Consider the following 27633-nt stretch of genomic DNA (forward strand, 5'->3'; position numbering starts at 1 on the left):
GGTAGAAAACAACCCTGTCATAATAACAGGTGGCAAAAAGATGTCAGGGCAACAAGCAGAGGGACCCTGTGGCAACGAGATACTTTCATCCTTATATCCTGTGACCCGTCCGCTTGTCCGAGACTGACTGGATCCTGCAGACCTACAGCGGGTCCAGTGACAGCAGTGTGTGTGTGTGTGTGTGTGTCTCAACCGCTCACTAGAGACACGACACGCAGTAGCCTTGACTTACCACAGTCGAGAGCAGTCTCTCTCACAACCACAGACACTGGGTCCTGCTGGGTAACAACAGTTGTTGTGACTCGTGACACATCCGCTATAGAGACGTGCAGTAGCCTGGACTACGCTCACAGACAGGAAGGATGAACCTCTGACCTCATGTATGATCATACATATGGACCCCCAGTTCATGAACGCACACCAACACTAACAAACACACACACCCACATCAAATCGACACACACACACACACACACCAATCAACACTAACATAAACACACACTCAAACAACACTCACATTAAAGCCAAAACATGAATAAAGTAATAGCATTGCTTGTAACTATGATAACGGGCAATGATGAGTTCATAAACGCACACCAACACACACATTCAACCAACGTAGCTCTATTGCTTACAACCATGCACACCAACACTCCTATTAACACAGATTCAAGGAATATGCCCATCATAACAGCTTCCCTTGTAACTGTGGTGAGCTTCTATGTGAACGTAAACCCCGGTGTTTCATGGGAAGCAGGGTTCACAGACACCTTTCCACCGCACACATCTTTGTCAGATCTAGCTGGCAAACGTTGAGGTGCCCTGACTCCACTAATTACTGAGACTGACTGGATCCTGCAGATCTACAGCGGGTCCGGTGACAGCAGCAGTGTGTGTGTGTGTGTGTGTGTGTGTGTGTGTGTGTGTGGCTCTCTTGTCTTGCTAGAGGCTAGTCTGCCTTGGGAAATAGTTTTTTTTAATAGTACCAGTGAAAAGTTGACACACCTACTCATTCAAGGGTTTTACTTTATTTTTACTATTTTCTACATTGTATAATAATAGTGAAGACATCAAAATAATTAAATAACACATATGGAATCATGTAGTAATCAAAAAAAATGTTAAATCAAAATATATTTTAGATTTGAGATTCTTCAAAGTAGCCACCCTTTGCCTTGATGACAGCTTTGCACACTCTTGGCATTCTCTCAACCAGTTTCACCAGGAATGCTTTTCCAACAGTCTTGAAGGAGTTCCCACATACAGTCAGGTCCATAAATATTTGGACATTGACTAAGTAATTACTATTTTAGCTGTCTACCACAGCATATTGGATTTGAAAGTAAATATGAATTAAATATGAATACGAGCTGAAAGTGCAGACTTTCAGCTTTTATTTAAGGGCATTTACATCCAAATCGGGTGAACAGTGTAGAAATTACAGCACTTTTTATACGTGGTCCCCCCTTTTAAAGGGACCAAAAGTAATTGGACAACTGGCTGCTCAGCTGTTCCATGGCAAGGTGTGTGTTATTCCCTCATTAGTTAATTTACAAGTAAGCAAATAAAAAGTTCGAGTTGATTTCAAGTGTGGCATTTGCAATCTGTTGCTGTTAACCCTAAATATGAACTCCAGAGAGCTGTCACTGCCAGTGAAGCACGCCATCATTAGGCTACTTTGTCTCTATACTGACGTTTAGCTTGTTTGATTGCCTTGCGGAGGGAATGGCTACACTGTTTGTATTTGGTCATGTTTCCGGTCACCTTGCCCTGGTTAAAAGCAGTGGTTCGCGCTTTCAGTTTCACGCGAATGCTGCCATCAATCCACAGTTTCTAGTTTGGGAATGTTTTAATTGTTGCTATGGGTACGACACCGTCAATGCACTTTCTAATGAACTCGCTCACCGACTCAGCGTATTAGTCAATGTTGTTGTTGGACGCAATGCGGAACATATCCCAATCCACGTGATCGAAGCAGTCTTGAAGCGTGGAATCAGATTGGTTGGACGAGCGCTGAACAGACCTGAGCGCGGGAGCTTCCTGTTTTAGTCTCCGTCTGTAGGCTGGGAGCAACAAAATGGAGTCGTGGTCAGCTTTTCCGAAAGGAGGGCGGGGGAGGGCCTTATATGCGTCGCGGAAGTTAGAATAACAATGATCCAGGGTTTTACCAGCCCTGGCTGCGCAATCGATATGCTGATACAATTTAGGGAGTCTTGTTTTCAGATTAGCCTTGTTAAAATCCCCAGCTTACAATGAATGCAGCCTCAGGATATGTGGTTTCCAGTTTGCAAAGAGTCAAATAAAGTTCGTTCAGGACCATCGATGTGTCTGCTTGGGGGGGGGAAATATATATGGCTGTGATTATAATCGAAGAGAATTCCCTTTGTAGATAATGCGGTCGACATTTGATTGTGAGGAATTCTAAGTCAGGTGAACAGAAGGACTTGAGTTCCTGTATGTTGTTATGATCACACCACGTCTCGTTAATCATAAGGCATACACCCCCGCCCTTCTTACCAGAAAGATGTTTGTTTCTGTCAGCGCGATGCGTGGAGAAACCAGCTGGCTGCACCGACTCCGATAGCGTCTCTCCAGTGAGCCATGTTTCCGTGAAGCAAAGAACGTTACAGTCTCTGATGTCTCTCTGGAATGCTACCCTTGTTCGGATTTCATCAACCTTGTTGTCAAGAGACTGGACATTGGCGAGTAGTATGCTAGGGAGTGGTGCGCGATGTGCCCGTATCCGGAACCTGACCAGAAGACCGCTTCGTTTGCCTCTTTTACGACGTCGTTGTTTTGGGTTGCCAGCTGGGATCCGATCCATTGTCCTAGGTGGAAGGCAGAACACAGGATGCGCTTCGGGAAAGTCATATTCCTGGTCGTAATGATGGTGAGTTGACGTTGCTCTTATATTCAGTAGTTCCTCCCGACTGTATGTAATGAAACCTAAGATTACATGGGGTACCAATGTAAGAAATAACACGTAAAAAAACAAAATACTGCATAGTTTCCTAGGAACACGAAGCGAGGCGGCCATCTCTGTCGGCGCCGGAAGTACCATGAAGGGCCTGATTCACACAGTCTCAATTGAACAGTTAATGCTGAGATGTGTCTGTTACTTGAACTCTGAAGCATTTATTTGGGCTGCAATTTCTGAGGCTGGTAACTTTAATGAATTTATCCTCTGCAGCAGAGGTGACTCATGAGACAGTTTCATTATAGAGCTTGATGGTTTTTGCAACTTCTTTCAAAGTTATTGACATTTTCTGCATTGACTGACCTTCAGGTGTTAAAGGAATGTAGTTTCTCTTTGCTCATTCGAGCTGTTCATGACATAATATGGACTTGGTCTTTTTTCCAAGTAGAGCTATCTTCTGTATCCCAACCCTACCTTGTCACAACACAACTCAAACGCATTAATAACCTCTCTGGGATAGGCGGGATGCTAATGTCCCACTTGGCCAATAGCCAGGGAAAATACAGAGCGCCAGATTCAAATAAAATACTATGAAATTCAAACTTTCATTAAATCACACATGTAAGATACTCAATTAAAGCTACACTCGTTGTGAATCCAGCCAACATGTCAGATTTCAAAAAGGCTTTTCGGCGAAAGCATATGAAGCTATTATCTGATGATAGCACAACAGTAAACAAAGATAAATAATATTTCAACCCTGCAGGCGCTACACAAAACGCAGAAATAAAATATAAATCATGCCTTACCTTTGATGAGCTTCTTTTGTTGGCACTCCAATATGTCCCATAAACATCACAAATGGTCCTTTTGTTAAATTAATTCCGTCCATATATATCCAAAATGTCAATTTATTTGGCGCGTTTGATCCAGAAAAAAAACAGCTTCCAATTTGCGCAACGTCACTACAAAATATCTCAAAAGTTACCTGTAAACTTTACCAAAACATTTCTAACTACTTTTGTAATACAACTTCAGGTATTTTTAAACGTTAATAATCGATCAAATTCAAGACGGGTCTATCTGTTTTCAATACAGGACAACAAACTGACGCTACTTTTCTAGTCTTGCCCAACTCTCAACAGTGTTACTGTTTCAAGATGGCCGTACTTCTTCATTTCACAAAGGAATAACCTCAACCATTTTCCAAAGACTGGTGACATCCAGTGGAAGCGGTAGGAACTTCAAACAAGTGCCTTAGAAATCCAGTTCCCCAATGAAAATGTATTGAATAGACAGTGACCTCAAAACATTTTCTGAATGGTTAGTCTTTGGGGTTTTGCCTGCTACATAAGTTATGTTATACTCACAGACATGATTCAAACAGTTTTAGAAACTTCAGAGTGTTTTCTATCCAAATCTACTAATAATATGCATATCTTATATTCTTGGCATGATTTATTTATCTATTTATCCAAAAGTGAAAATGCTGCCCCCTATCCCAAAGAGGTTTTTTAAGGAAAGAAATACTACAATTTAACTTTTAACAAGGCACACCTGTTAATTGAAATGCATTCCAGGTGACTACCTCATGAAGCTGGTTGAGAAAAAGCCAAGAGTGTGCAACGCTGTCATCAAGGCAAAGGGTGGCTACTTTGAAGAATCTCAAATATAAAATATATTTTGATTTGTTTAACACATTTTTGGTTACTACATGATTCCATATGTGTTATTTCATAGTTTTGATATCTTCATTATTATAAATCTAAAAAATAGTAAAAATAAAGAACAACCCTTGCCTGAGTAGGTGTGTCCAAACTCTTGACTGGTACTATCTATCTGACTCCTCTGCTAATACAGGGTTCCACAAACTGGGGTTCTGCATCATCACTCCATGGTGTACAGCACAGGACGTATTTATTATTGAATTATCCATGTCACTGTCCCACAACTATAGGCCTACCTCTAGATTCCAATGAGAAATGTCAATGGTTGCAGCATCACCACTTCAACCCAGTCATTGCCTTCAACATTGAGAGTATAACACAGGGCGTATTTATGACTTAACTATTCATTTTGATGATTCTGTCCCCTTTACAGTTCGTTTTCACATGATACTTACTCTTGGCATTCTGTGGATATTTTCAGCTCTTTGGTTCTTCCCAGGAATATTCTCACCAGGGCTCCAAAATTCCCTGTTCTGGGATTGTTCTCAACTGTAGAGAGAGACAGGAAGTACATAGTATTTAAAAAGACTGCTTGGTGATTCTGACACATAGCACATTAATAATCTATACCGTCTTGTTTATGAAACAAAGATAATATAATTACTGATAACATGCTTTCTACATGTTTACTACAGGTAAAAATGTCAAATAAAAGTATGTAAATATCAGAAGATTAAATGTAGCACTCAATGAAGTTTGTAGTTTGAAATTAGTAAATGTACAAGCTTGTTTTGGTGTAAACGGTGGCCGCTGACCCAATCAACAAAGCCCAAATGAGTAGAAAAGGACAGGACAGACAAGCTTAATACACAAACATGAGACCTACTCAGGATCTTGGCGAGGGGAATGACAGCCTCTTCCAACAGCTTGGAGTCCCCACTGTGGGGGGGAGAAAGAAGAGAGAGTGAGAGAGAGACACAGAGACAGAAGAGAGTAAAGACATTTAACCCTTTTTACATCAGCAGACGTCACAAAGTGCCTATACAGAACCAAGCCAAAGCGTAAGCAATGCAGATGTAGAAGCAAGATCAACTCCATTACAGCAGCTCTTGATCTGATATTGGCAAGCACTGTATCTCAAGAGTTCACATAAGAGAGCTATGGTCCTTCCTTTACCAGGGACCATTAAACTGCAATCCTTCCACTTGTGAACTGACTAAATCAGTGTCAGCTAACAAACTCAAGTTCATCCATTTTACCATCACTGATAGTCTATTGTGCCCTCTACTGTCAAGCAGTGTGTATAGTCACAACACTCATTCATGGAAATAGAATTAGAGTATTAGATATTTCTAATACAGATTCTTTTTCAACCGATAAGTGAGTACATTACAGGCCTCCCGAGTGGCTCAGCAGTCTATGGCAATGCATTGCAGTGCTTGAGGTGTCACTACAGACCAGAGTTCGATCCCAGGCAGTGTCACAGCCGCCGTGACCAGGAGACCCATGAGGCGGCACACAATTGGCCCAGCGTCGTACGGGTTAGGGGAGGGTTTGGCCGGCTGGGATTTCCTTGTCCCATCTCGCTCTAGCGATTCCTTGTGGCGGGCCGGGCGCCTGAAAGCTGACGTCGGTCACCAGCTAGACGGTGCTTCCTCCAACACATTGGTGTTGGCTGGCTTTCGGGTTAAGCGAGCAGTGTGTCAAGAAGCAGTGAGGCTTTGCGTCACAAGGAATTTGAAAGTATTTATACTTTTACTTTTGATAATTAAGTATATTTTAGCAATTACATTTACTTTTGATACTTAGTATATTTAAAACCAAATACTTAAGACTTTCTCAAGCTGGATTTTACTGGGTGACTTTCACTTTTACTTGAGTCATTGTCTATTAAGGTATCTTTACTTTTACTCAAGTATGACAAATCGGGTACTTTTTCCACCACTGCGAAATTGTGGAGAAAAAAAATAAAAGTACAACAACAAAAAGCCTATTTATACGTGGGATATTGTTTTTCCAACAGGAAAAGTTCTAAAATATCTGGGTTGTGTCTTTAAGGTCAACTATACTACCCGTCACACCAGATCATAAAGTCAGTTAGATCATTACAGCAAGTCAGCTGAGGTCTGCAAATAGTAACATAGTAACTGGGAAAGAGGTTAGGGTGCAGTGAAGCCATGGTAAACATTACAAACATTTTGTTTGATCTACTAAAACACATGTCCTGTTTCAGGAGAAACGTGTAATTCTGTGTGACAACACCACCTGTATTTCAAAAAAATTCCCCTTTCAATGTGATTAAACAAATAGGATTAAGAGAATACATCATCTAACCTGGTCTATTTGATTAGCCTGGTCCCAGATCTGTTTGTGCCATCTTGCCAACCTCCATGGTCATTGCTGCAAGGAGTTGGCTATAAAGCAAACAGATCTGGGACTGGGCTACTAAAGTAACCTAGTACCCATTGCATGGATTCCTTTAGCCTATTTGTTTAAACCAATTGAATTGTAATTGTTGTGGTTGTCTAGACTGGTTCTGTTTGTGTCATTGTTTCATTGAGTGATAAGGAGTTGGCATTATAGCACTCCTGTGTTGTCTTGGCTGTGTGCTTTGGGTTGTTGTCCTGTTGGAAGGTGCTCTGGGGCAGGTCTTTCCTTCGTCTTTCCTTCGATCTTGACTAGTCTCACAGTCCCTGCTGCTGAAAAACATCCCCACAGCATGATGCTGCCACCAACATGCTTCACCGTATGGATGGTATTGGCCAGGTGATGAGCGGTGCCTGGTTTCCTCCAGATGTGACGCTTTGCATTCAGGCCAAAGAGTTCAATCTTGGGTTTCATCAGACCAGAGAATCTTGTTTCTCAAGGTCTGAGAGTCTTTAGGTGCCTTTTGGCGAACTCCAAGTAGGCTGTCATATGCCTTTTACTGAGGAGTGGCTTCCATCTGGCCACTCTACCATAAAACTCTACCTGATTGGTGGAGTGCTCCAGAGATGGTTGTCCTTCTGGAAGGTTCTCCCATCTGCACAGAGGAACTCTGGAGCTGTGTCAGAGTGACGATTTAGTTCTTGCTTACCTCCCTGACCAAGGCTCTTCTCCTACGATTGCTCAGTTTGGCCGGGCGGCCAGCTCTAGGAAGAATATTGGTGGTTCTAAAGTTGTTGCATTTAAGAATGATCGAGGCCACTGTTTTGGGGACCTTCAATGCTGCAGAAATGTGTGCCTTGACACAATCCTATCTCGGAGCTCTACTGACAAGTCCTTATATAGACAGGTGAGTGCCTTTCCAAATCATGTACAATCAAGTGAATTTACCACAGGTGGATTCCAATCAAGTTGCAGAAACATCAAGGATAATAAATGGAAACAGGATACACATGAGCTCAATTTCAAGTCTCATAGCAAAGCGTGTGATACTTATATAAATAAGGTATTTCTGTTTTCGCTTTGTCATTATGTGGTATTGTGTGGAGATCGATGAGGAAACATTTTAATTTAATCCATTTTAGAATAAGGCTGTAACCAAACAAAATGTGGAAAAAGTGAAGAGGTCTGAATACTCTGAAAAGGTATCAGAAAACCAGTGAGTATCTGGTGTGACCACCATTTGCCTCATACTGCACAATGCATCTCCTTCCCATAGAGTTGATCAGGCTGTTGATTGTGGACTGTGGAATGTTGTCCCAGTCCTCTTCAATGGCTGTGCGAAGTTTCTCGATATTGGCGGGAACTGGAACATACTGTCGTACTCGTCAATCCAGAGCATCCCAAACGTGATCAAAGGGGTGACATGTCTGGTGAGTACGCAGGCCATGGAAGAACAGGGACATTTTCAGCTTCCAGAAATTGTGTCCAGATCCTTGCAACATGGGGACGTGCTTTATCATGCTGAAACATGAGGTGATGGTGGCGGATGAATGGCCATACCATAACCCCACCATGGGGCACTCTGTTCACAAACGTTGACATCAGGAAATTGCTCGCCCACACGATGCCATACACGTGGTCTGTGGTTGTGAGGCCGGTTGGACGTACCGCTAAATTCTCTAAAACAACGTTGGAGGTGGCTTATGGTAGAGAAATTAATATTAAATTCTCTGGCAACAGCTCTAGTGGACATTCCTACAGTCAGTATGCCAATTGCATTGTCCCCAGCACAAGGTGCACCTGTGTAATGATCCTGCTGCTTATATGACACACTTGGCAAATATGCCGCACGTGTTAGGTTGATGGATGATCTTTTGCAAAGGAGAAACGTTCACTAACAGGGATGTAAACAAAATGTGTTAAGAAAAGTTGAGAGAAATAAGCTTACTGAGCATACGGAACATTTCTGGGATCTTTTATTTCAGCTCATGAAACATGGGACCAACACTAAGTGCGTTAATATTTTTGGGTTCAGTGTACATGTTGAAAGTGATATGACAAATCTTTACTAGGCCCACAGAGGTCATATGAAATGATTAGGAGTTCTACATGGAATTCTGTGATTACATCTAGGCTATGAAAAACATATGCACGTCCTTGGGTGTCGTGTACTGGTACTAAATAAAATCTACTTTCACCCCTGAGCACAACCAACTAGTTGTCTGCTACTTTAACATGTTCTTCCCTGTTAGAGGGGATGAACAGGGTAGTCTGTGGCATATCAATGACCATCGGAGTTGGTTGTACAGCACAAACTAATCTGGGACCATGCTAAACTCAGCAAAAAAAATAAACATCCCATTTTCAGGACTCTGTCTTTCAAAGATAATTCCTAAAAATCCAAATAACTTCATAGATCTTTATTGTAAAGGGTTTAAACACTGTTTCCCCATGCTTGTTCAATGACCATAAACAATTAATGAACATGCACATGTGAAACAGTCGTTAAGACACTAACAGCTTACAGACGGTAGGCGATTAAGGTCACAGTTATGAAAACTTAGGACACTAAAGAGGCATTTCTACTGACTCTGAAAAACACCAAAAGAAAGAGGCCCAGGGTCCCTGCTCATCAGCGTGAACGTGCCTTAGGCATGCTGCAAGGAGGCATGAGGACTGCAGATGTGGCCAGGGCAATAAATTGCAATATCCGTACTGTGAGACGCCTAAGACAGCGCTACAGGGAGACAGGATGGACAGCTGATCGTCCTTGCAGTGGCAGACCACGTGTGACAACACCTGCACAGGATCGGTACAGCCAATCATCACACCTGCGGGACAGGTACACCAGTAACAACGTCACCTATGGGTACAAACCCACTGTCGCTGGAACAGACAGTGGAACAAAAAGTGCTCTTCACTGACGAGTAGCGGTTTTATCTCACCAGTGGTGATGGTCGGATTCACGTTTATCGTAGAAGGAATGAGCGTTACACCGAGGCCTGTACTCTGGAGCAGGATCGATTTGGAGGTGGAGGGTCCGTCATGGTCTGGGGCGGTGTGTCACAGCATCATCGGACTGAGCTCATTGTCATTGCAGGCAATCTTAACGCTGTGCGTTACAGGGAAGACATCCTCCTCCCTCATGTGGTACCCTTCCTGCAGGCTCATCCTGACGTTACCCTCCAGCATGACAATGCCACCAGCCATACTAATCGTTCTGTGCGCGATTTCCTGCAAGATAGGAATGTCAGTGTTCTGCCATGGCCAGCGAAGAGCCCGGATCTCAATCCCATTGAGCACATCTGGGACCTGTTGGATCGGAGGGTGAGGGCTAGGGCCATTCCTGCCAGAAATGTCTGGGAACTTGCAGGTGCCTTGGTGGAAGAGTGGGGTAACATCTCACAGTAAAAACTGACAAATCTGGTGTAGTCCATGAAGAGGAGATGCACTGCAGTACTTAATGCAGCTGGTGACCACACCAGATACTGACTGTTACTTTTGATTTTGACCCCCCCTTTGTTCAGGGACACATTATTCCATTTATGTTAGTCACATGTCTGTGGAACTTGTTCAGTTTATGTCTCAGTTGTTGAATCTTATGTTCATACAAATATTTACACATGTTAAGTTTGCTGAAAATAAACACAGTTGACAGTGAGAGGACGTATATTTTTGGGCTGAGTTTAGTACTGCTACTTGAATCATTCAGATGATCATGTTATTACCTGCTAGTGGGACTGATGAAGGTGAAAGAGATGAGCTGGTTCCAGAAGGGATCATTCTCTGAGATGGACTCTGTTCCGATCAGGGTCCTGAGGCTCTGGTTCTCACACAGGTCACTGACCTGGCTGGTGTTGGCTCCCATCTCCTGAGTACACGGGGTCTGAGGAGAGGCTCTCTTTCTCACTGCCTCATCTCCCACTACCACACTGGGCACTGTACTGGGGAAGAGAACCAAGAAGAGATTAGGCTACTCGCTCATCCGCTACTCACATTAGGTCTACTTATCTGAATCTGCTAGAATAAAATAGGTTTGGTTCATGAAACAGGAAATATGACAAAATCCTGACTTCTAATTCTAAATTACTGGGTACCTATGACGTTTAGCAATCCTCTCCTCTACCTGAGACTTAGGCCTACTTCTGATTTAGAAGAATCTCCCTGTTCCCTGGTGAGAGCGGTTTACATTTGACATTGGCTGTGGAGTCAGCAATGATCCACTTGCTGCATTAAATTATGCATTGCAAAGTTATGAAACTTAGCCAACTCTACTCACACCACCAGTAGTCAGCAACATGCATGGCATCTGAGAAATTTATTTTTTTCTTATTTAACTGACTAATGACCTAATTACATTCGGGCCCAAATCTGGCTCATGACGCACATCTATCTGTCTGGTTGCATCCTCATATCTTTCACAGAATATGCCTTGAGGATTTCTGCCCTGTTTGGAAGCTTTTTGTGAGCTTGTCTTGATTTTGGAAATATGACCCATTTGGCAGAATGTGAACATACTAACTCGGCTGTCGCCTGCTGTTGATGAATATGCTCTTGTCCCAAACAGGTTCGCTGTTAGGGATCTGTTTATACTGAACCACTGGGAGCAAGGTGTCATGACATCAGGCTTCCTTCCTAACGTGACAGGCTGAATTAATTTAAGTGTAAGCGCTGACTTTGTCACACAATGCATGTAAGGTGACAAACATTGACTGCCTGGTGCATAGTGATGCATTGCGTGGCATGTTCATTGTTCAACATACCTGGTGCAATACAGGATGAGTTTGGCCCATCGACTTACGGTTTGCTTACACACCTTTAGTACACACATTCATTTGATCATACCCATGTCATGGCCTTCAGCAATAGTGCCACATCTGTGACTGAGAGTTATCTATACATTTTAAGTTTACAAAATAATCATAAATATCGACCAGACTTTAAAGTATTAGCTAGTTAATACAGAAAGGTGTCCATGGACTTGCTAGCTAGTCTATAGCAACCTAACTAGTTAGCCAGCTAGCTACAAGCAGCAGCCGCAAAACTGCGTTTCACACTCCTTGCACATCGATGTCTGACAGTTACAGTAGGGATACATTTTCAGTAAAAAATAAATATTGACCAGACAAGTAACGTCATTGGTTAACACAGAAAGGTGTTAATGGACTTGCTTAATAGATAGCAAGCTAGCTAACTAACGCGACTGTTGGTTACTTTACGTTAGTAACGTTACACACCCCCTAGCTGCAGCTAGCTAACGTTAGCTCATCAAACGGTCTAAATGCAGCGGTTAGAGACACGCTTCCTACATGGTTGTGAAACTGAATTTGTAACTGGCATGAGATTACAATAACACGCGAGCTAGCTAATTCATAGATTAACTAGTTAGCTATGTCTGGGTAGTGAGCTAACAACTAAGTTATGCTAGCTATCTAGCCACATAGCATCAGCTCACAGCTCTCGTGGCACCTATCTCGCGTTCTTCTCCCAGGTTCTTGACAGTCTTCTGCTTAGGTTGAACAGTTGCTATAGCTGTAAAGGTCAATGATAAACAAATGTTTACTAAATAAAGAATTTGAGAAAGCTCCGACTTTACTCTAGTCCCCTTCCAACATATTTCCACGTCGCCACAGACTTGCGTGAAGAGAACGTCACTCTGACAGTTGAGCGGAAGGGTAACGTCATTACGTTGAAGATATAAATGCCTAGAACGGAACCAACACTGTAAACTGTCAAAGCCGAGACGATTCTAGACATTATTTTTCTATCTGAAACGTTCACTCTGGAATGTTCCGCCCTAAACTCTGATGGGGGCAGTTCCTTATCAAGGCATGAATCTTCTTCAAACTTTTTTTTTTTTTTTTTACATTTTAAAATTGCAGTGGCTAAGGAATATAACCTTAGTTACTGTAACTAGCGTAGGGGTCACAGATATTTCTCCATCGCTGGCCCTAGTAGCTAGAGGTCAAGTGACTCAATTGATGCATCAAAAACTCTGTGGGACATGTTCCGGACACAGATTAAGTGCTGGACTAAAAAACGATTTAAATGGAGAGCGTGCTTTTTACTCCAAGCCTAGTGTGTCTGTGAAGGACTTATGGTTATGATAGTGTTGTCTGATGGGGTTACTTTATCCCCATACAGGAGAAATAACAGTTAATACTTTGTAGCGCCACCTTTTGCTGCGATTACAGCTGTAAGGCGCTTGGGGTATGTCTCTATCAGTTTTGCACATCGAGAGACTGAAAGTTTTTTCCCATTCCTCCTGGCAAAACAGCTCGAGATTATCAGTGGTCTTGTATGTCTTCCATTTCCTAATAATTGCTCCCACAGTTGATTTCTTCAAACCAAGCTGCTTACCTATTGCAGATTCAGTCTTCCCAGCCTGGTGCAGGTCTACAATTTTGTTTCTGGTGTCCTTTGACAGCTCTTTGGTCTTGGCCATAGTGGAGTTTGGAGTGTGACTGTTTATGAGGTTGTTGACAGGTGTCTTTTATACTGATAACAAGTTCAAACAGGTGCCATTAATACAGGTAACGAGTGAAGGACAGAGGAGCCTCAAAGAAGGTCTGTGAGAGCCAGAAATCTTGTTTATTTGTAGGTGAGACAAATACTTATTATCCACCATAATTTGCAAATAAATTCATAAAAAAATCCTAATGTTATTTTCTGGATTTTTCCCCCCTAATTTTGTCTGTCATAGTTGAAGTGTACCTATGATGAAAATTAAAGGCCTCTCTCATCTTTTTAAGTGGGAGAACTTGCACAATTGGTGGCTGATGAAATACTTTTTTTGCCCCACGATGTGTGTATATAAAAATATATATACAGTATATATATATATATATATATATATACAGTATATATATACATATATATGCCTTTTTATATATAATTCCAGCTCAAAATAAACACACATACAAGCTCAGATCTTGCCAACAGTCCCGAATATTAGAAGTGAGCACGGATAAAAGATATTGTCATTACTCAGATCCCTGGTCTTGGAATTCCCTCCAAGCCAACCTAAAACTCCAGGACCTGGTGTCCCCAAAGTACAAATAGATGAACAGGTCGTTAAGATGTTGTAGTTTCTATTTGTCACCCGATGTCACTACTTTGCGTTGTCTTATTTAAGGAAGAATGTGGTTTTACTTCACACACTGTTTGCTGTTGTATTTGTGCTGTTGCCAGTGTCCGTCTGTTGCCCATTTTGTCTTACATTGTTTTTTCAGACCCGGTCCCCAAAGGAGGGGTTTTGCCTCTTGCCACACCTTCATTGTAAATAAGAATGAGTTCTTTATTGACCAGCCTGGTTAAATAAAGGTTAAGAGTATAAACCGTTGAAAACAGGCTAAATGAGATCCACTAGGAGAGCAAAAACAATGATAGTAATCCATAGGTTTATTTATACATTGCACATTAAAAGGGGGGAAAAGCAAATGCTTAAAAATCACAAGGTCGGAATGTGTTTAAATGTCCTTTTTAATCATTGCTAATAATTAATTTCGGAATTAGAAAATTAAATATGTACTTAATATAATAAAGAAGTAGGTATTGTATCTGTTATAATAAATACATGAGGGAATCAAGCATGATAAAACAAAGGCTGAAATATTTTCTACATATATTCTATTCCTCAAAACAACTGAAATGAGCATTACGGGAAAATGTACAATATGTGTTGCTATGTTAAATCCAGGCCAGCATTAAAAGATCCCACAATTAGTCAATTTCAGAAAATAAGAACGGTAAAGTTAAGTTCTCCATATTGTATTCAAATATTTTCACAGTTGACAAAACTGGAGATGTTAGTCAGTCTTCTTGTCAGACACTGTAGAAGCCGGCCCATTTGCAGCCGTCCCATTTGCAGCCGGCCCATTTGCAGCAACACCATTGACTTCAGTCTGAAAAGAAAGATGGCTTCAATAGTTAACAATCGACAACAGAAGTAGCAACAGTCTAGAAGCCTTGTAAACAACATGTTCACTCTAAAGCAGGGGTATTCAACCTTTTCTTGCCCATGGAACCCCTGCAGGTCTCATCATATGTTAGCAAAAAAAATGTTTATTTTTTTTATTGTCTACCATCAGCTGAATGGCAAGGAGAAGTTATCAACATATTATAATTGGAAGTGTAAACTAATAGCCTATAAGATTGAAAGGTAACTCCGAACACATTTTCATTAAGAGCAGCTGTTCAGCTGGTTAAATAAAATATCCATGTCAAAAAAGCTTGCCAGCAGCCAGCGCCACTTACCGCCCATTGACTGGTAGCCCATTGACTGGTAGCCCATTGACTGGTAGTCTATGTGTGGGTGATTTTTCAAAGCCCATGTCAGATTCTCCAGTGAGTGTAATTTGCTCAACATTAGGAGTTGAGAAATAAAGTTGACATCATCAGAAATAGGATTTTCTATTTTCTACTGTAGGCATGTAATTCAACATTTATTTGATTTTGCCATATTCAAAAACATTGAAATAAAAATTGTAATTATTATTTTTTTTATATATATTTTTTTGCAGACCACCTGCAGTACCTCTGCGGACTCCCGATTGAATACCCTTGCTCTAAAGTAAGTGGGATGCTGTTGAATCCAACAAATCAGTCAACATTTTCTAAAGGAACAAACGAAAGATTTACGGTCTGCGACATGCATGCATTAGTCTTGGAAATGCCAGACCAGCAGTGCATTCAGAAAGTATTCAGACACCTTGACTTAACATTTTGTTACGTTACAGCCTTATTCCAAAAATTGAATAAGTAATTTTTACCCCTCATTAATCTACACACAATACCCCATAATAACAAAGCGAAAACAGGTTTTAAGAAAAATTTTAACAGAAATATCTTATTTACATAAGAATTCAGACCCTTTGCTATGAGACTCTAAATTGAGCTCAGGTGCATCCTGTTTCCATTGGTCATCCTTAAGATGTTTCTACAACTTGATTGAAGTCCACCTGTGGTAAATTCAATTGATTGGACATGATTTGGAAAGGCACACACCTGTCTATATAAGGTCCCACAGTTGACAGTGCATGTCAGAGCAAAAACCAAGCAATGAGAGGTTGAAGAAATTGTCCGTAAAGCTCCGAGACAGGATTGTTTTGAGGTACAGATCTGGGGAAGGATACCAAAAAATGTCTGCAGCATTGAAGGTCCACAATAACAGAGTGGCCTCCATCATTCTTAAATGGAAGAGATTTGGAACCACCAACTCTCCCTAGAGCTGGCTGCCTGGCCAAACTGACCAATCGGGAGAGAATCTCACTGGGGTGAAGGTTCACCTTCCAATAGAACAACGACCCTGAGCACACAGCCAAGACAGTACAAGGGTGGCTTCGAGACAAGTCTCTGAATGTCCTCGAGTGGCCCAGCCAGAGCCCGGACTTGAACCCGATCGAACATCTCTGGAGAGACAAAAAAATAGCTGTGCAGACGCTCCCCATCCAACCTGACAGAGCTTGAGAGGATCTGCAGAGAAGAATGGGAGAAACTCCCCAAATACAAGTCTGCCAAGCTTGTAGCGTCACACCTAACAAGACTCGAGGCTGTAATCACTGCCAAAGGTGTTTCAACAAAGTACTGAGTAAAGGGTCTGAATACTTGTGTAATGTGATATCAGTGTGCAAAGCTGTCATCAAGGCAAAGGATGGCTACTTTGAAGAATCTCAAATATATTTAGATTTGTTTAACACTTTTTTTTTTGGTTACTACATGATTCCATATGTGTTATTTCATAGATTTGATATGTTCACTATTATTCTACAATTTAAAAAATAAAGAGTACTATAAAGGTATTGTTTATCAATTCGGAAAAATGTCATTTGCTTTGTCATTATGGGGCAGTGTGAAGATTGATGAGGGCAAAAAAAACAATTGAATCCATTTTAGAATCAGGCTGTAACGTAACATCATTCAAGGGGTGTAAATACTTTCAGAATGTATTGTATTCTAGAACACTGTTAACGTTGTGGGATGCCACCCATCTGCCTATGGACACTATGCATGTATATGTATTGGTGTCATGCATATTACAATGTGTGTCATGACTTCCTCCAGCATGTGTAGCCAGCCGGTCTGGGGCTTGGTCACCGGAGATTGCTACAAGTGATGGCACGCTCCCCCAGTCCACAATCCAATAACAGGTGTATATTACCTTGCAAGCTCCATTGCTCATCACTGGACAACCATTGCTCTTTTCACTGGCTTTCACGTCACCAGTTCCTATGCCACTCTCCTGTACAGCTTTCCTTGTTGGCCAGAATCGGCTTATGATTGGACCAATGAAGGGGTAGATGATTGGTTCAAGGAACCTCTTGTACACCCACAAGAGGACTGGAATGACGATGCAGGGAATGCAGACCATCACTGTAGCTACACGGGTCAGGTCAAAGGGCAACCTGCAACAGAGGGGGCAGAGAAAACAAAGTCAAACATTAAACGAAGGTTGTTTCATTTAGAATGCTAAATGGCCGCTCTTATCCACATAGTGCCTAAAAGTTGTCCCTGGTGAATTGCACAGGAAGCAATAGTGGACTTTTTTAGACAAATCATATTATTGGCTTATCTCTGGTGAGAGGAAATGAGAACATGTGATATGGGGCAAGTAAACAAGATCATATTATGCACAGACACTATGGCACATAGTTCCTGATGCTATCCCTTGCCTGAACAGCAACACTACTCATTTTTGAATGAAATAAAATTACAGGCCTCTACATGCTTTGTAAGTAGGGAAAACCTGCAAAATCGGCAGTGTATCAAATACTTGTTCTCCCCACTGTATCTTAACTTACTCTGCCGATTGTCAGTGGGTGGTTCTTATATAGTTCTGAATGAGACAAAAATAGCCACAGGAAAGTATTATTAAACAGACTTCCACATGCAAGTGTCTGTGTGGCTATCACGTGCACCAGACTGAAATACATGCATACTAACTAAAGTCTTGCAGGTGTTTACAAGGTTTTGCTCATGTGAGCAAAATAGTATCTGAAACAGTTGTGTTTTGCAACAAAAAAACAAGAGTTTCTATTGGACAAATTTAAGTATGTCCCTCCCTGTTTAATTCTCTTTGCTTCCTAGTGAATATTGAGAAACAGTAATGGCATTTCCTGGCAGTAACGGAGGCTAACTCTGCCCTGGCTCGTTGGCCAAAGCCTATGGAGAAATGAATGTTTTTTTTTGTTGGGTTTTCGGATAAACACCAAAAATAAGGTATGTAGTAAACACAGGCTTAGGAGACCTCATACCTTTTGTTCTATGAGATCATCTTCATCAACCAACAAAACTTTTTGTGAATTTTTAGGCATTTTTGTCATCAAAACAAACACAAAGCTTTCATTAAAAAAGGTCATGTTAACTGACTGATATATCATAGAACAAAACGTATAAGATCTGCTAAGCCTTTGTTAAGCCGGTTGCATGTGACCCAGTCGAAACAGTCTGCGCATGTATTATGACATTTTGTGATGCTTTTGTTTGTTCTGATGTTCCACAGGTTTTTTTCCCCCAGCTGTTCGGACGAAAAAAAATGTTGAGGCAACTTTAAGATTGGTAGTTGAAGTACACGCCCTTTTGTCTGTGATTGGTCAACATTAGGGGAGGGAACTACGGATGAGATTCTTCAATTAAGTTGTGTCATTCAACGAAAGAGAAGAGAGTGCGCAGCTAGGACCTACTGTCTGCAGTGCAGCTAGGGCCTACTGTCTGCAGTGCAGCTAGGGCCTAAAGTCTGCAGTGCAGCTAGGACCTAAAGTCTGCAGTGCAGCTAGGACCTACTGTCTGCAGTGCAGCTAGGACCTAAAGTCTGCAGTGCAGCTAGGACCTAAAGTCTGCAGTGCAGCTAGGACCTACTGTCTGCAGTGCAGCTAGGGCCTACTGTCTGCAGTGCAGCTAGGACCTAAAGTCTGCAGTGCAGCTAGGACCTACTGTCTGCAGTGCAGCTAGGACCTAAAGTCTGCAGTGCAGCTAGGGCCTACTGTCTGCAGTGCAGCTAGGACCTAAAGTCTGCAGTGCAGCTAGGACCTAAAGTCTGCAGTGCAGCTAGGACCTAAAGTCTGCAGTGCAGCTAGGACCTAAAGTCTGCAGTGCAGCTAGGACCTACTGTCTGCAGTGCAGCTAGGACCTAAAGTCTGCAGTGCAGCTATGGCCTACTGTCTGCAGTGCAGCTAGGGCCTACTGTCTGCAGTGCAGCTAGGGCCTACTGTCTGCAGTGCAGCTAGGGCCTACTGTCTGCAGTGCAGCTAGGGCCTACTGTCTGCAGTGCAGCTAGGGCCTAAAGTCTGCAGTGCAGCTAGGGCCTACAGTCTGCAGTGCAGCTAGGGCCTAAAGTCTGCAGTGCACCTAGGGCCTAAAGTCTGCAGTGCAGCTAGGGCCTAAAGTCTGCAGTGCAGCTAGGGCCTAAAGTCTGCAGTGCAGCTAGGGACTACTGCCTGCAGTGCAGCTAGGGCCTAAAGTCTGCAGTGCAGCTAGGGCCTAAAGTCTGCAGTGCAGCTAGGGCCTAAAGTCTGCAGTGCAGCTAGGGCCTAAAGTCTGCAGTGCAGCTAGGGCCTAAAGTCCTACTGCCTGCAGTGCAGCTAGGTCCTACTGCCTGCAGTGCAGCTAGGTCCTACTGCCTGCAGTGCAGCTAGGTCCTACTGCCTGCAGTGCAGCTAGGTCCTAAAGTCTGCAGTGCAGCTAGGTCCTAAAGTCTGCAGTGCAGCTAGGTCCTAAAGTCTGCAGTGCAGCTAGGTCCTACTGCCTGCAGTGCAGCTAGGTCCTAAAGTCTGCAGTGCAGCTAGGGCCTAAAGTCTGCAGTGCAGCTAGGGCCTAAAGTCTGCAGTGCATTCGTAGTTTATGCACATTTTTTCACTTGAAGTACTGCACCAAACATCTTAGCTAGATGGGAAACTGTGTGACTAAGACCTCAGCAAAAACGTTAAAATTACAGATTTTTATCTTAGATTAATTTGGTCTATTTTAAGGAAGTGTTACTGGCTATGCCGTTACTACGGTGGCTCAAGAGGGACAAAACAGTAATATTGCTACTTTTATCTAGTTTTTCAACGGTTAAGTCTTCATGGATTATGCGAGCACAGACATTGGCATCGCCGAGCTAAATTCTGCTTGGAGCCAAACGAACCTGTATGCAGATGCCTTTAACCTCAGACCCTTTTTCAGCGTATATCCCAAAACCCAGTTAATTTCCCCCATATGAATGGCCAACAATCCAGAGGTAGAAAATGCTAACTAATTTCCTGTTTTTAGGATGACAAGCTGGAGAGCTTTACACACCCAGGGGCGTAAAAACTCTTCTTAACCCTTTACACTCATACCCCGGTTTGAAAATGGCAGATTTGGACACTGATAAGCGGCTAAATTCAGCTCGGCTCCAGAGTGGCGCAGCGGTCTAAGGCACTGCATCTCGGTGTAGTGCCTTGCATCTCGGTGTAGTGCCTCGGTGTAGTGCCACTGCAGACACCCTGGTTCAAAAACAGGCTGTATCACAACCAGCCGTGATTGGGAGTCCCATAGGCCGTCGCACAATTGGCCCAGCGTCGTCCGGGTTTGGCCGTCATTGAAAATAAGAATTTGTTCTTAACTGACTTGCCTAGTTAAATAAAGGTGACATAAATTAAATAAATAAAACATTTGAATGCAGTGGCTGTACAGTAAGTAGCATGTTAAATAAATGACATCAGAACACACTCTTTTATGTGAAAGGAGACAGATCTCCAACATAAAGCCAAAATGGCAGGCAACCATTATTTCAGACTGTGAAAATCACATTCAAATACATTTTTACATTGCCAAATTATTAGATAGCATTTCACAAGTTCATCTAACCAACCACGTATAGGTTATTCCAAGATCCCGCGTGGTCTTTGAATAGTGTTAGTTTAAACAGCACCCCCCCGAACGCCCCGTTCCATTGATTTCCGGGTGATATCCGAGGAAGTGATTAACAGAAAGGTGTTGTTACACTCACTGCGTTGGTGACCCACTTGAATCAAAATGCAACGCCTCAAAATGTAGCTAGCGGTCCTCAACAAATTGTCCTCGAAACAGTGAAGTACACATTATTCCAAGATTGTGTTTCTCTTTTAGCTGTGTTAGTTTTAACAGGATGTGCAACCTCATCTCCCCCTCTAGCTCAATTGATTTCAAAGTGATATCGATGTGAGTGATTGACAAATAAGTGTTGAGTTTCTTTTTCCATTTTGGCGACCCCCAAATCAAAACGCACCACTCCAAAGTGTAGCTAATTGTCTATTGCAGGTTGTTCTCTAAACTGTGATTTTAAAAAATATCTCCAGTGTCCATGTGTTTTTTGTTGTTGTGTTAGTGTCAACAGCAGGTACAACCTGACAGGTACGACCTGATTTCCCCCATGACCTGATTTATTGCCACTTGTTAAAACAGGGTTTTTGGTGCGTGTGCAGTTGATAATGTGCTTATTTAAAGGGGAATGTAAACCCTTTAGAAAGGAAATCTAAGTTCTAACTCCTAGTGTTTCCACTCCCCTTTAACTCCCAATCCCAATTTCAGCCTTCGCCCAGCGTTTTTTTTACATTTGAGTAATTTAGCAGAGGCTCTCATCCAGAGGGATTTACAGTGAGTGCAGTCATTTTAAGATTGCTAGGTGGGACAACCACGTATCACAGTTGTAGGTAAATTTTTCCTCAATAAAGTAGCTATCAGCAAAGTCGTAGCTATTAAGGTATTAGGGAGGAGGTCAAGTGTGAGTTCTCGAAAGGCTGTTGGATTATTTAAAGAAGAGGTAGGGTTTCTTTCAACTCCTTCAAATAAAATAAAACATGCATTCAGGGGAGAAGTTGTGGGTGGGAGGAATTGCTCATAAATATTCATTTTGAGGGCGGCTAAACGTAGTTGTACCTGATCCCAATCACTTTCCTCACTAAAGCTTTACTTACCAGAAGTCCACTGGCTAAGATAAACATTTTTAAAAAGTGCACCGCACGCAAATACAGCTCTAGACAGTTAGCTCACAGCGGTAAGCCTGTCTCTAGACAGTTAGCTCACAGCGGTAAGCCTGTCTCTAGACAGTTAGCTCACAGCGGTAAGCCTGTCTCTAGACAGTTAGCTCACAGCGGTAAGCCTGTCTCTAGACAGTTAGCTCACAGCGGTAAGCCTGTCTCTAGACAGTTAGCTCACAGCGGTAAGCCTGTCTCTAGACAGTTAGCTCACAGCGGTAAGCCTGTCTCTAGACAGTTAGCTCACAGCGGTAAGCCTGTCTCTAGACAGTTAGCTCACAGCGGTAAGCCTGTCTCTAGACAGTTAGCTCACAGCGGTAAGCCTGTCTCTAGACAGTTAGCTCACAGCGGTAAGCCTGTCTCTAGACAGTTAGCTCACAGCGGTAAGCCTGTCTCTAGACAGTTAGCTCACAGCGGTAAGCCTGTCTCTAGACAGTTAGCTCACAGCGGTAAGCCTGTCTCTAGACAGTTAGCTCACAGCGGTAAGCCTGTCTCTAGACAGTTAGCTCACAGCGGTAAGCCTGTCTCTAGACAGTTAGCTCACAGCGGTAAGCCTGTCTCTAGACAGTTAGCTCACAGCGGTAAGCCTGTCTCTAGACAGTTAGCTCACAGCGGTAAGCCTGTCTCTAGACAGTTAGCTCACAGCGGTAAGCCTGTCTCTAGACAGTTAGCTCACAGCGGTAAGCCTGTCTCTAGACAGTTAGCTCACAGCGGTAAGCCTGTCTCTGGACAGTTAGCTCACAGTGGTAAGCCGCCATGTTCCTGACATCTATTGGCACTTGCGGTGGAAGTTCAAACCTTTGAAATGTGGACTCACATTTATTGTGTTGGGGAGGAAAGTGCAATCATCACCTTGAAAAGGAAGATTATGGGCTCAATTCAATCTAACCTGCATTGCAATATTTATCCAGTAGCTCTTTTTCCCCATAGTCAAATTAACACAGATTGGTATTGAGTACTGTACAAAAACCTACAACTACTACAGGGGGACCCCTCTCACAGGTATGCTTTCACTTTTCCGAATGAGAAGGGAGTAGCTGCATCCCTGTATGGCGGCGACTGGAGTATGGGTGAGTGGGCGTGTCGAAAGGAAAGGATTGGGCGTGTCGAAAAGAGTGGGTGTGTCGAAAGTTCTCTTCCACAGTGTATTTGGAAAGTATTCAGACCCCTTGACTTTTACACATTTTGTTACATTTCAGCCTTATTCTAAAATTGATTAAATAAATAAAAAATCCTCAATCTACACACAATACCCTATAATGACAAAGCATTTCACTGTTTACAAAGAATGTGACAAATAAATGCTTTATTTGGAATGGCTTCAGAACAAGAATGTGGAAGTCAGCCAATGCCCAAATCTGTGGAAAGACTTGAAGATTGCTGTTCACCGCCCCTCCCCATCTAACTTAAGAAAATATGCAAGGGAGAATACCCAAGACATGTTCTAGCAAGGAGGGAGGGGGCAAAAAAACAGATAATACTTTTATTTCCCTTTTGACCAACATTGAAAAGTGATCGAGGGGGGGTGTTCATGATGGAACATAGGGGACACTCAAGGCAGGCTGCAGTTGCACACAATTGGCAAAGGTAACTTTTTGGGCGACCCGACCAAATACACATTGACAGATCTATAAGACATTTCTTTCTCATTGAAATCAAGTCTAAAAAGCTGTAGATCTGTTCTATGTTCGCTATTTCTATGCGTCCCGTTCTCAAGTTTCGTTTTTGCGTTGTTTACTTTCGGTACACCAGCTTCAAAAAGCTGAAAGTAAAATATTTGTACTTATGAAAAAGGTTTAGATTGTAACATTAATTCCAATGGTATTGTACTTAATCAGGTAAAAAAAAACTGCTGAATTATTCCAAAAACCTGCTGCGATTGATTCATTTTGGTGTGATACCAAAAATATGCAAAACGGGTTTGTCCTGCCTAACACCAAAACCAAAGTTCCATTTTGTCCCCTTAACCTACTACACGGCAGACTGCTTAGCTGCACATCAACTTGGGCTGCTTTATTTTTGTAAGTCCTAAGTTAAAACATTCATTATCCTCCTAATATGATCAAGACATTGGCAATAGACATCTTCATCGTGCTAACGCTAGCAAGCTAGCCACTAAGCTAGCTACGTACATTCCTCAACTTTAAGAGTAACGTTAGCCTACAATAATGCCATAGGTTTGATATATCTAGAAACTTTGTAAATAGCTATTCAAAGATTTTTGATGCTTACCTAAATCTGAAAATATGATGATTTTTCCTTCTGGATAAAAGCGAATGGACGTTCCACGGTGGAAGTGTTTCGATATTGTGCGCAGACGCATACTGAAATGACGACATTTCCGAATGGTCCATGCTATCCGGGATCCTTGGGACGTCCCTACTTCTTATTCTTTGGTATTATGTCAGTCTGCAAACAAATGGTATAGGTGCATGCTGCCTCCTACTGTATTGGCTGTGTATCAGCCTACTACTCTGTAATTGTAATTCATAACACTTTGTGAAGAAAATATTACCCTACCAACTAACCCTACACCCACCAACTAACCCCACACCCATTACCCTACCAACTAACCCCACACCCATTACCCTACCAACTAACCCTACACCCATTACCCTACCAACTAACCCTACACCCATTACCCTACCAACTAATCCTACACCCACCAACTAACTACCCTACCAACTAACCCTACACCCATTACCCTACCAACTAACCCTACACCCATTAAAAAAACGTATCACTTTTGGGGCGGTAGGCCAGTAACCAAAAGGTTGCTGGATCGAATCCCTGAGCTGACAAGGTAAAAATCTGTAATTTTGCCCCTGATCAAGGCAGTTCTCCCACTGTTCCCCGGTAGGCCATCATTGTAAATAAGAATGTGTTCTTAACTGACTTGCCTAGTTAAATAAAGGTTCAAAAAGTTTTTTTATTTTTTATAAAACAACTATTCCACTACATTGACCCTGCATCAGGCCAACGGCTTGGGAGGACGGGACACTATGGTACAAAACAATCTGTAACTCTTCTGCAGTAAAATCATGTACACCCAAGTACTTCTCTACAGCTGCTGCCACCACAACATCTATCCTCTGATCTGGAGGACACTAAACAGAACATCCCTGGTCATCCCTACTGCCTCTGATCTGGAGGACTCACTAAACAGAGAACATCCCTGGTCATCCCTACTGCCTCTGATCTGGAGGACTCACTAAACAGAGAACATCCCTGGTCATCCCTACTGCCTCTGATCTGGAGGACTCACTAAACAGAGAACATCCCTGGTCATCCCTACTGCCTCTGATCTGGAGGACTCACTAAACAGAGAACATCCCTGGTCGTCCCTACTGCCTCTGATCTGGAGGACTCACTAAACAGAGAACATCCCTGGTCGTCCCTACTGCCTCTGATCTGGAGGACTCACTAAACAGAGAACATCCCTGGTCGTCCCTACTGCCTCTGATCTGGAGGACTCACTAAACAGAGAACATCCCTGGTCATCCCTACTGCCTCTGATCTGGAGGACTCACTAAACAGAGAACATCCCTGGTCGTCCCTACTGCCTCTGATCTGGAGGACTCACTAAACAGAGAACATCCCTGGTCATCCCTACTGCCTCTGATCTGGAGGACTCACTAAACAGAACATCCCTGGTCATCCCTACTGCCTCTGATCTGGAGGACTCACTAAACAGAGAACATCCCTGGTCATCCCTACTGCCTCTGATCTGGAGGACTCACTAAACAGAACATCCCTGGTCATCCCTACTGCCTCTGATCTGGAGGACTCACTAAACAGAACATCCCTGGTCATCCCTACTGCCTCTGATCTGGAGGACTCACTAAACAGAACATCCCTGGTCATCCCTACTGCCTCTGATCTGGAGGACTCACTAAACAGAGAACATCCCTGGTCATCCCTACTGCCTCTGATCTGGAGGACTCACTAAACAGAACATCCCTGGTCATCCCTACTGCCTCTGATCTGGAGGACTCACTAAACAGAGAACATCCCTGGTCATCCCTACTGCCTCTGATCTGGAGGACTCACTAAACAGAGAACATCCCTGGTCATCCCTACTGCCTCTGATCTGGCGGACTCACTAAACAGAACATCCTTGGTCATCCCTACTGCCTCTGATCTGGAGGACTCACTAAACAGAACATCCCTGGTCATCCCTACTGCCTCTGATCTGGAGGACTCACTAAACAGAGAACATCCCTGGTCATCCCTACTGCCTCTGATCTGGAGGACTCACTAAACAGAACATCCCTGGTCATCCCTACTGCCTCTGATCTGGAGGACTCACTAAACAGAACATCCCTGGTCATCCCTACTGCCTCTGATCTGGAGGACTCACTAAACAGAACATCCCTGGTCATCCCTACTGCCTCTGATCTGGAGGACTCACTAAACAGAACATCCCTGGTCATCTCTACTGCCTCTGATCTGGAGGACTCACTAAACAGAGAACATCCCTGGTCATCCCTACTGCCTCTGATCTGGAGGACTCACTAAACAGAACATCCCTGGTCATCCCTACTGTCTCTGATCTGGAGGACTCACTAAACAGAACATCCCTGGTCATCCCTACTGCCTCTGATCTGGAGGACTCACTAAACAGAGAACATCCCTGGTCATCCCTACTGCCTCTGATCTGGAGGACTCACTAAACACAAATACTTCAAATGATGTTTCAAATCAAATCAAATTGTATTTGTCACAAGCGCTGAATGCAACAGGAATACAACCTTGTAGTGAGTGACATGCTTACTTACGAGCCCTTAACCAACAATGCAGTTTTAAGAACCCCCCCCCCCCCCCCCCAAAAAAAAGTAAGAGATAAGAATAACAAATAATGAAAGAGATGTGTTGAAGTGTGCCCCTGGCTATCCATACATTTAAAACACAAGAAAATGGTGCAGCCTGGTTTGCTTGATTATTTATTCCTTTACTTGAACTTTTTATACTTAAGTCTATGTAGTCCTGATCCTACAGAGAGAGAGACACAGCTGCATGTGTGTTTTTTTTACAAAAGGATAGATTTGGAGTTAGATAAACTTGGATTTTCCGGCAGGTACATATGCAAGATGCTACCCTCCACAGCATGGCCTTCGCTCCAGATCAAAACTCTAAACCTACAACCTCATTTTGACCAACATCAACCGGAGAGATTACTGCTTCCAAAGTTATTTTTCCAAGCTATACGGAGCTCTGGGCAAACAAACAAAAGAGACCCGAGGACACCATCCAACCTGGAACTGAGTGAGCAGTGTTTGGTCTGATGCTGTTTTGAAAGCCAAGAATATTTTTTTAATAAAAATAAAATAAAATAAAGTACATTACAATGATATATATTATTTTATTGGGATTGAATGCTGAGTTAAGGCTCCTAGGCTTGCAAGAACAGACCAGATACAAATTCAATTAGCATTAAGGTGTGAAGTAAAATATGTCTATGTCTTTGGGTCCAACAAGTGGCAGGAGTCTTTGAAGCATCCTCTGAAGCCCCCTCCTGCTGTTCAAAGACCATTCACTGACATTCTCTGCAAGAAACCTGCCTCCCGAAATAAAAGCTTCTCCCTAGTGGGTGTGACGCCTACTACTGTTGTCTGCTGCACTGCTGCTCTGCTGCTTGGATTCCACCTGGCGATCTGTTCCCCGTCTGCCCTGGTCTGTCTCCCCCTGTCTGATACAGGTACCTCCT

At 42.8% G+C, this 27633-nt stretch overlaps 2 protein-coding genes across 8 annotated transcripts in view; both read right to left on the reverse strand.

The window, feature by feature from the left end:
* Positions 1-12650, reverse strand: part of dym (dymeclin) — a 211870-nt gene extending 199220 nt beyond the window's left edge. Inside the window, exons 1-4 of one of the 7 annotated variants that reach the window (XM_036936880.1) lie at positions 12548-12647; positions 10680-10895; positions 5471-5523; positions 5040-5133 (exon numbers count right to left, since the gene is read on the reverse strand). In XM_036936880.1, coding sequence (XP_036792775.1) covers positions 5040-5133; positions 5471-5523; positions 10680-10895; positions 12548-12636 — 452 coding nt within the window. In that variant the 5' untranslated portion in view covers positions 12637-12647. Of the gene's footprint in view, positions 1-5039; positions 5134-5470; positions 5524-10679; positions 10896-12406 lie in introns of all 7 variants that reach the window. The other 6 variants (XM_036936885.1, XM_036936884.1, XM_036936883.1 and 3 more) reach the window with 6 other exon arrangements.
* A 1681-nt stretch (positions 12651-14331) lies between these two features.
* Positions 14332-24311, reverse strand: LOC110536951 (UPF0729 protein C18orf32 homolog). Its single transcript, XM_021622632.2, has 3 exons — positions 24159-24311; positions 17111-17354; positions 14332-14855 (listed from the first exon to the last, which is right to left on the reverse strand). Exons 1-3 carry the CDS (start codon positions 24278-24280, stop codon positions 14760-14762), a joined length of 462 nt encoding a protein of 153 aa, XP_021478307.1. The 5' UTR covers positions 24281-24311; the 3' UTR covers positions 14332-14759.
* Positions 24312-27633: the final 3322 nt, after the last annotated feature.

This window comes from Oncorhynchus mykiss, chromosome 12, assembly GCF_013265735.2.
Source record: "Oncorhynchus mykiss isolate Arlee chromosome 12, USDA_OmykA_1.1, whole genome shotgun sequence".
Taxonomy (NCBI): Eukaryota; Metazoa; Chordata; class Actinopteri; order Salmoniformes; family Salmonidae; genus Oncorhynchus; species Oncorhynchus mykiss.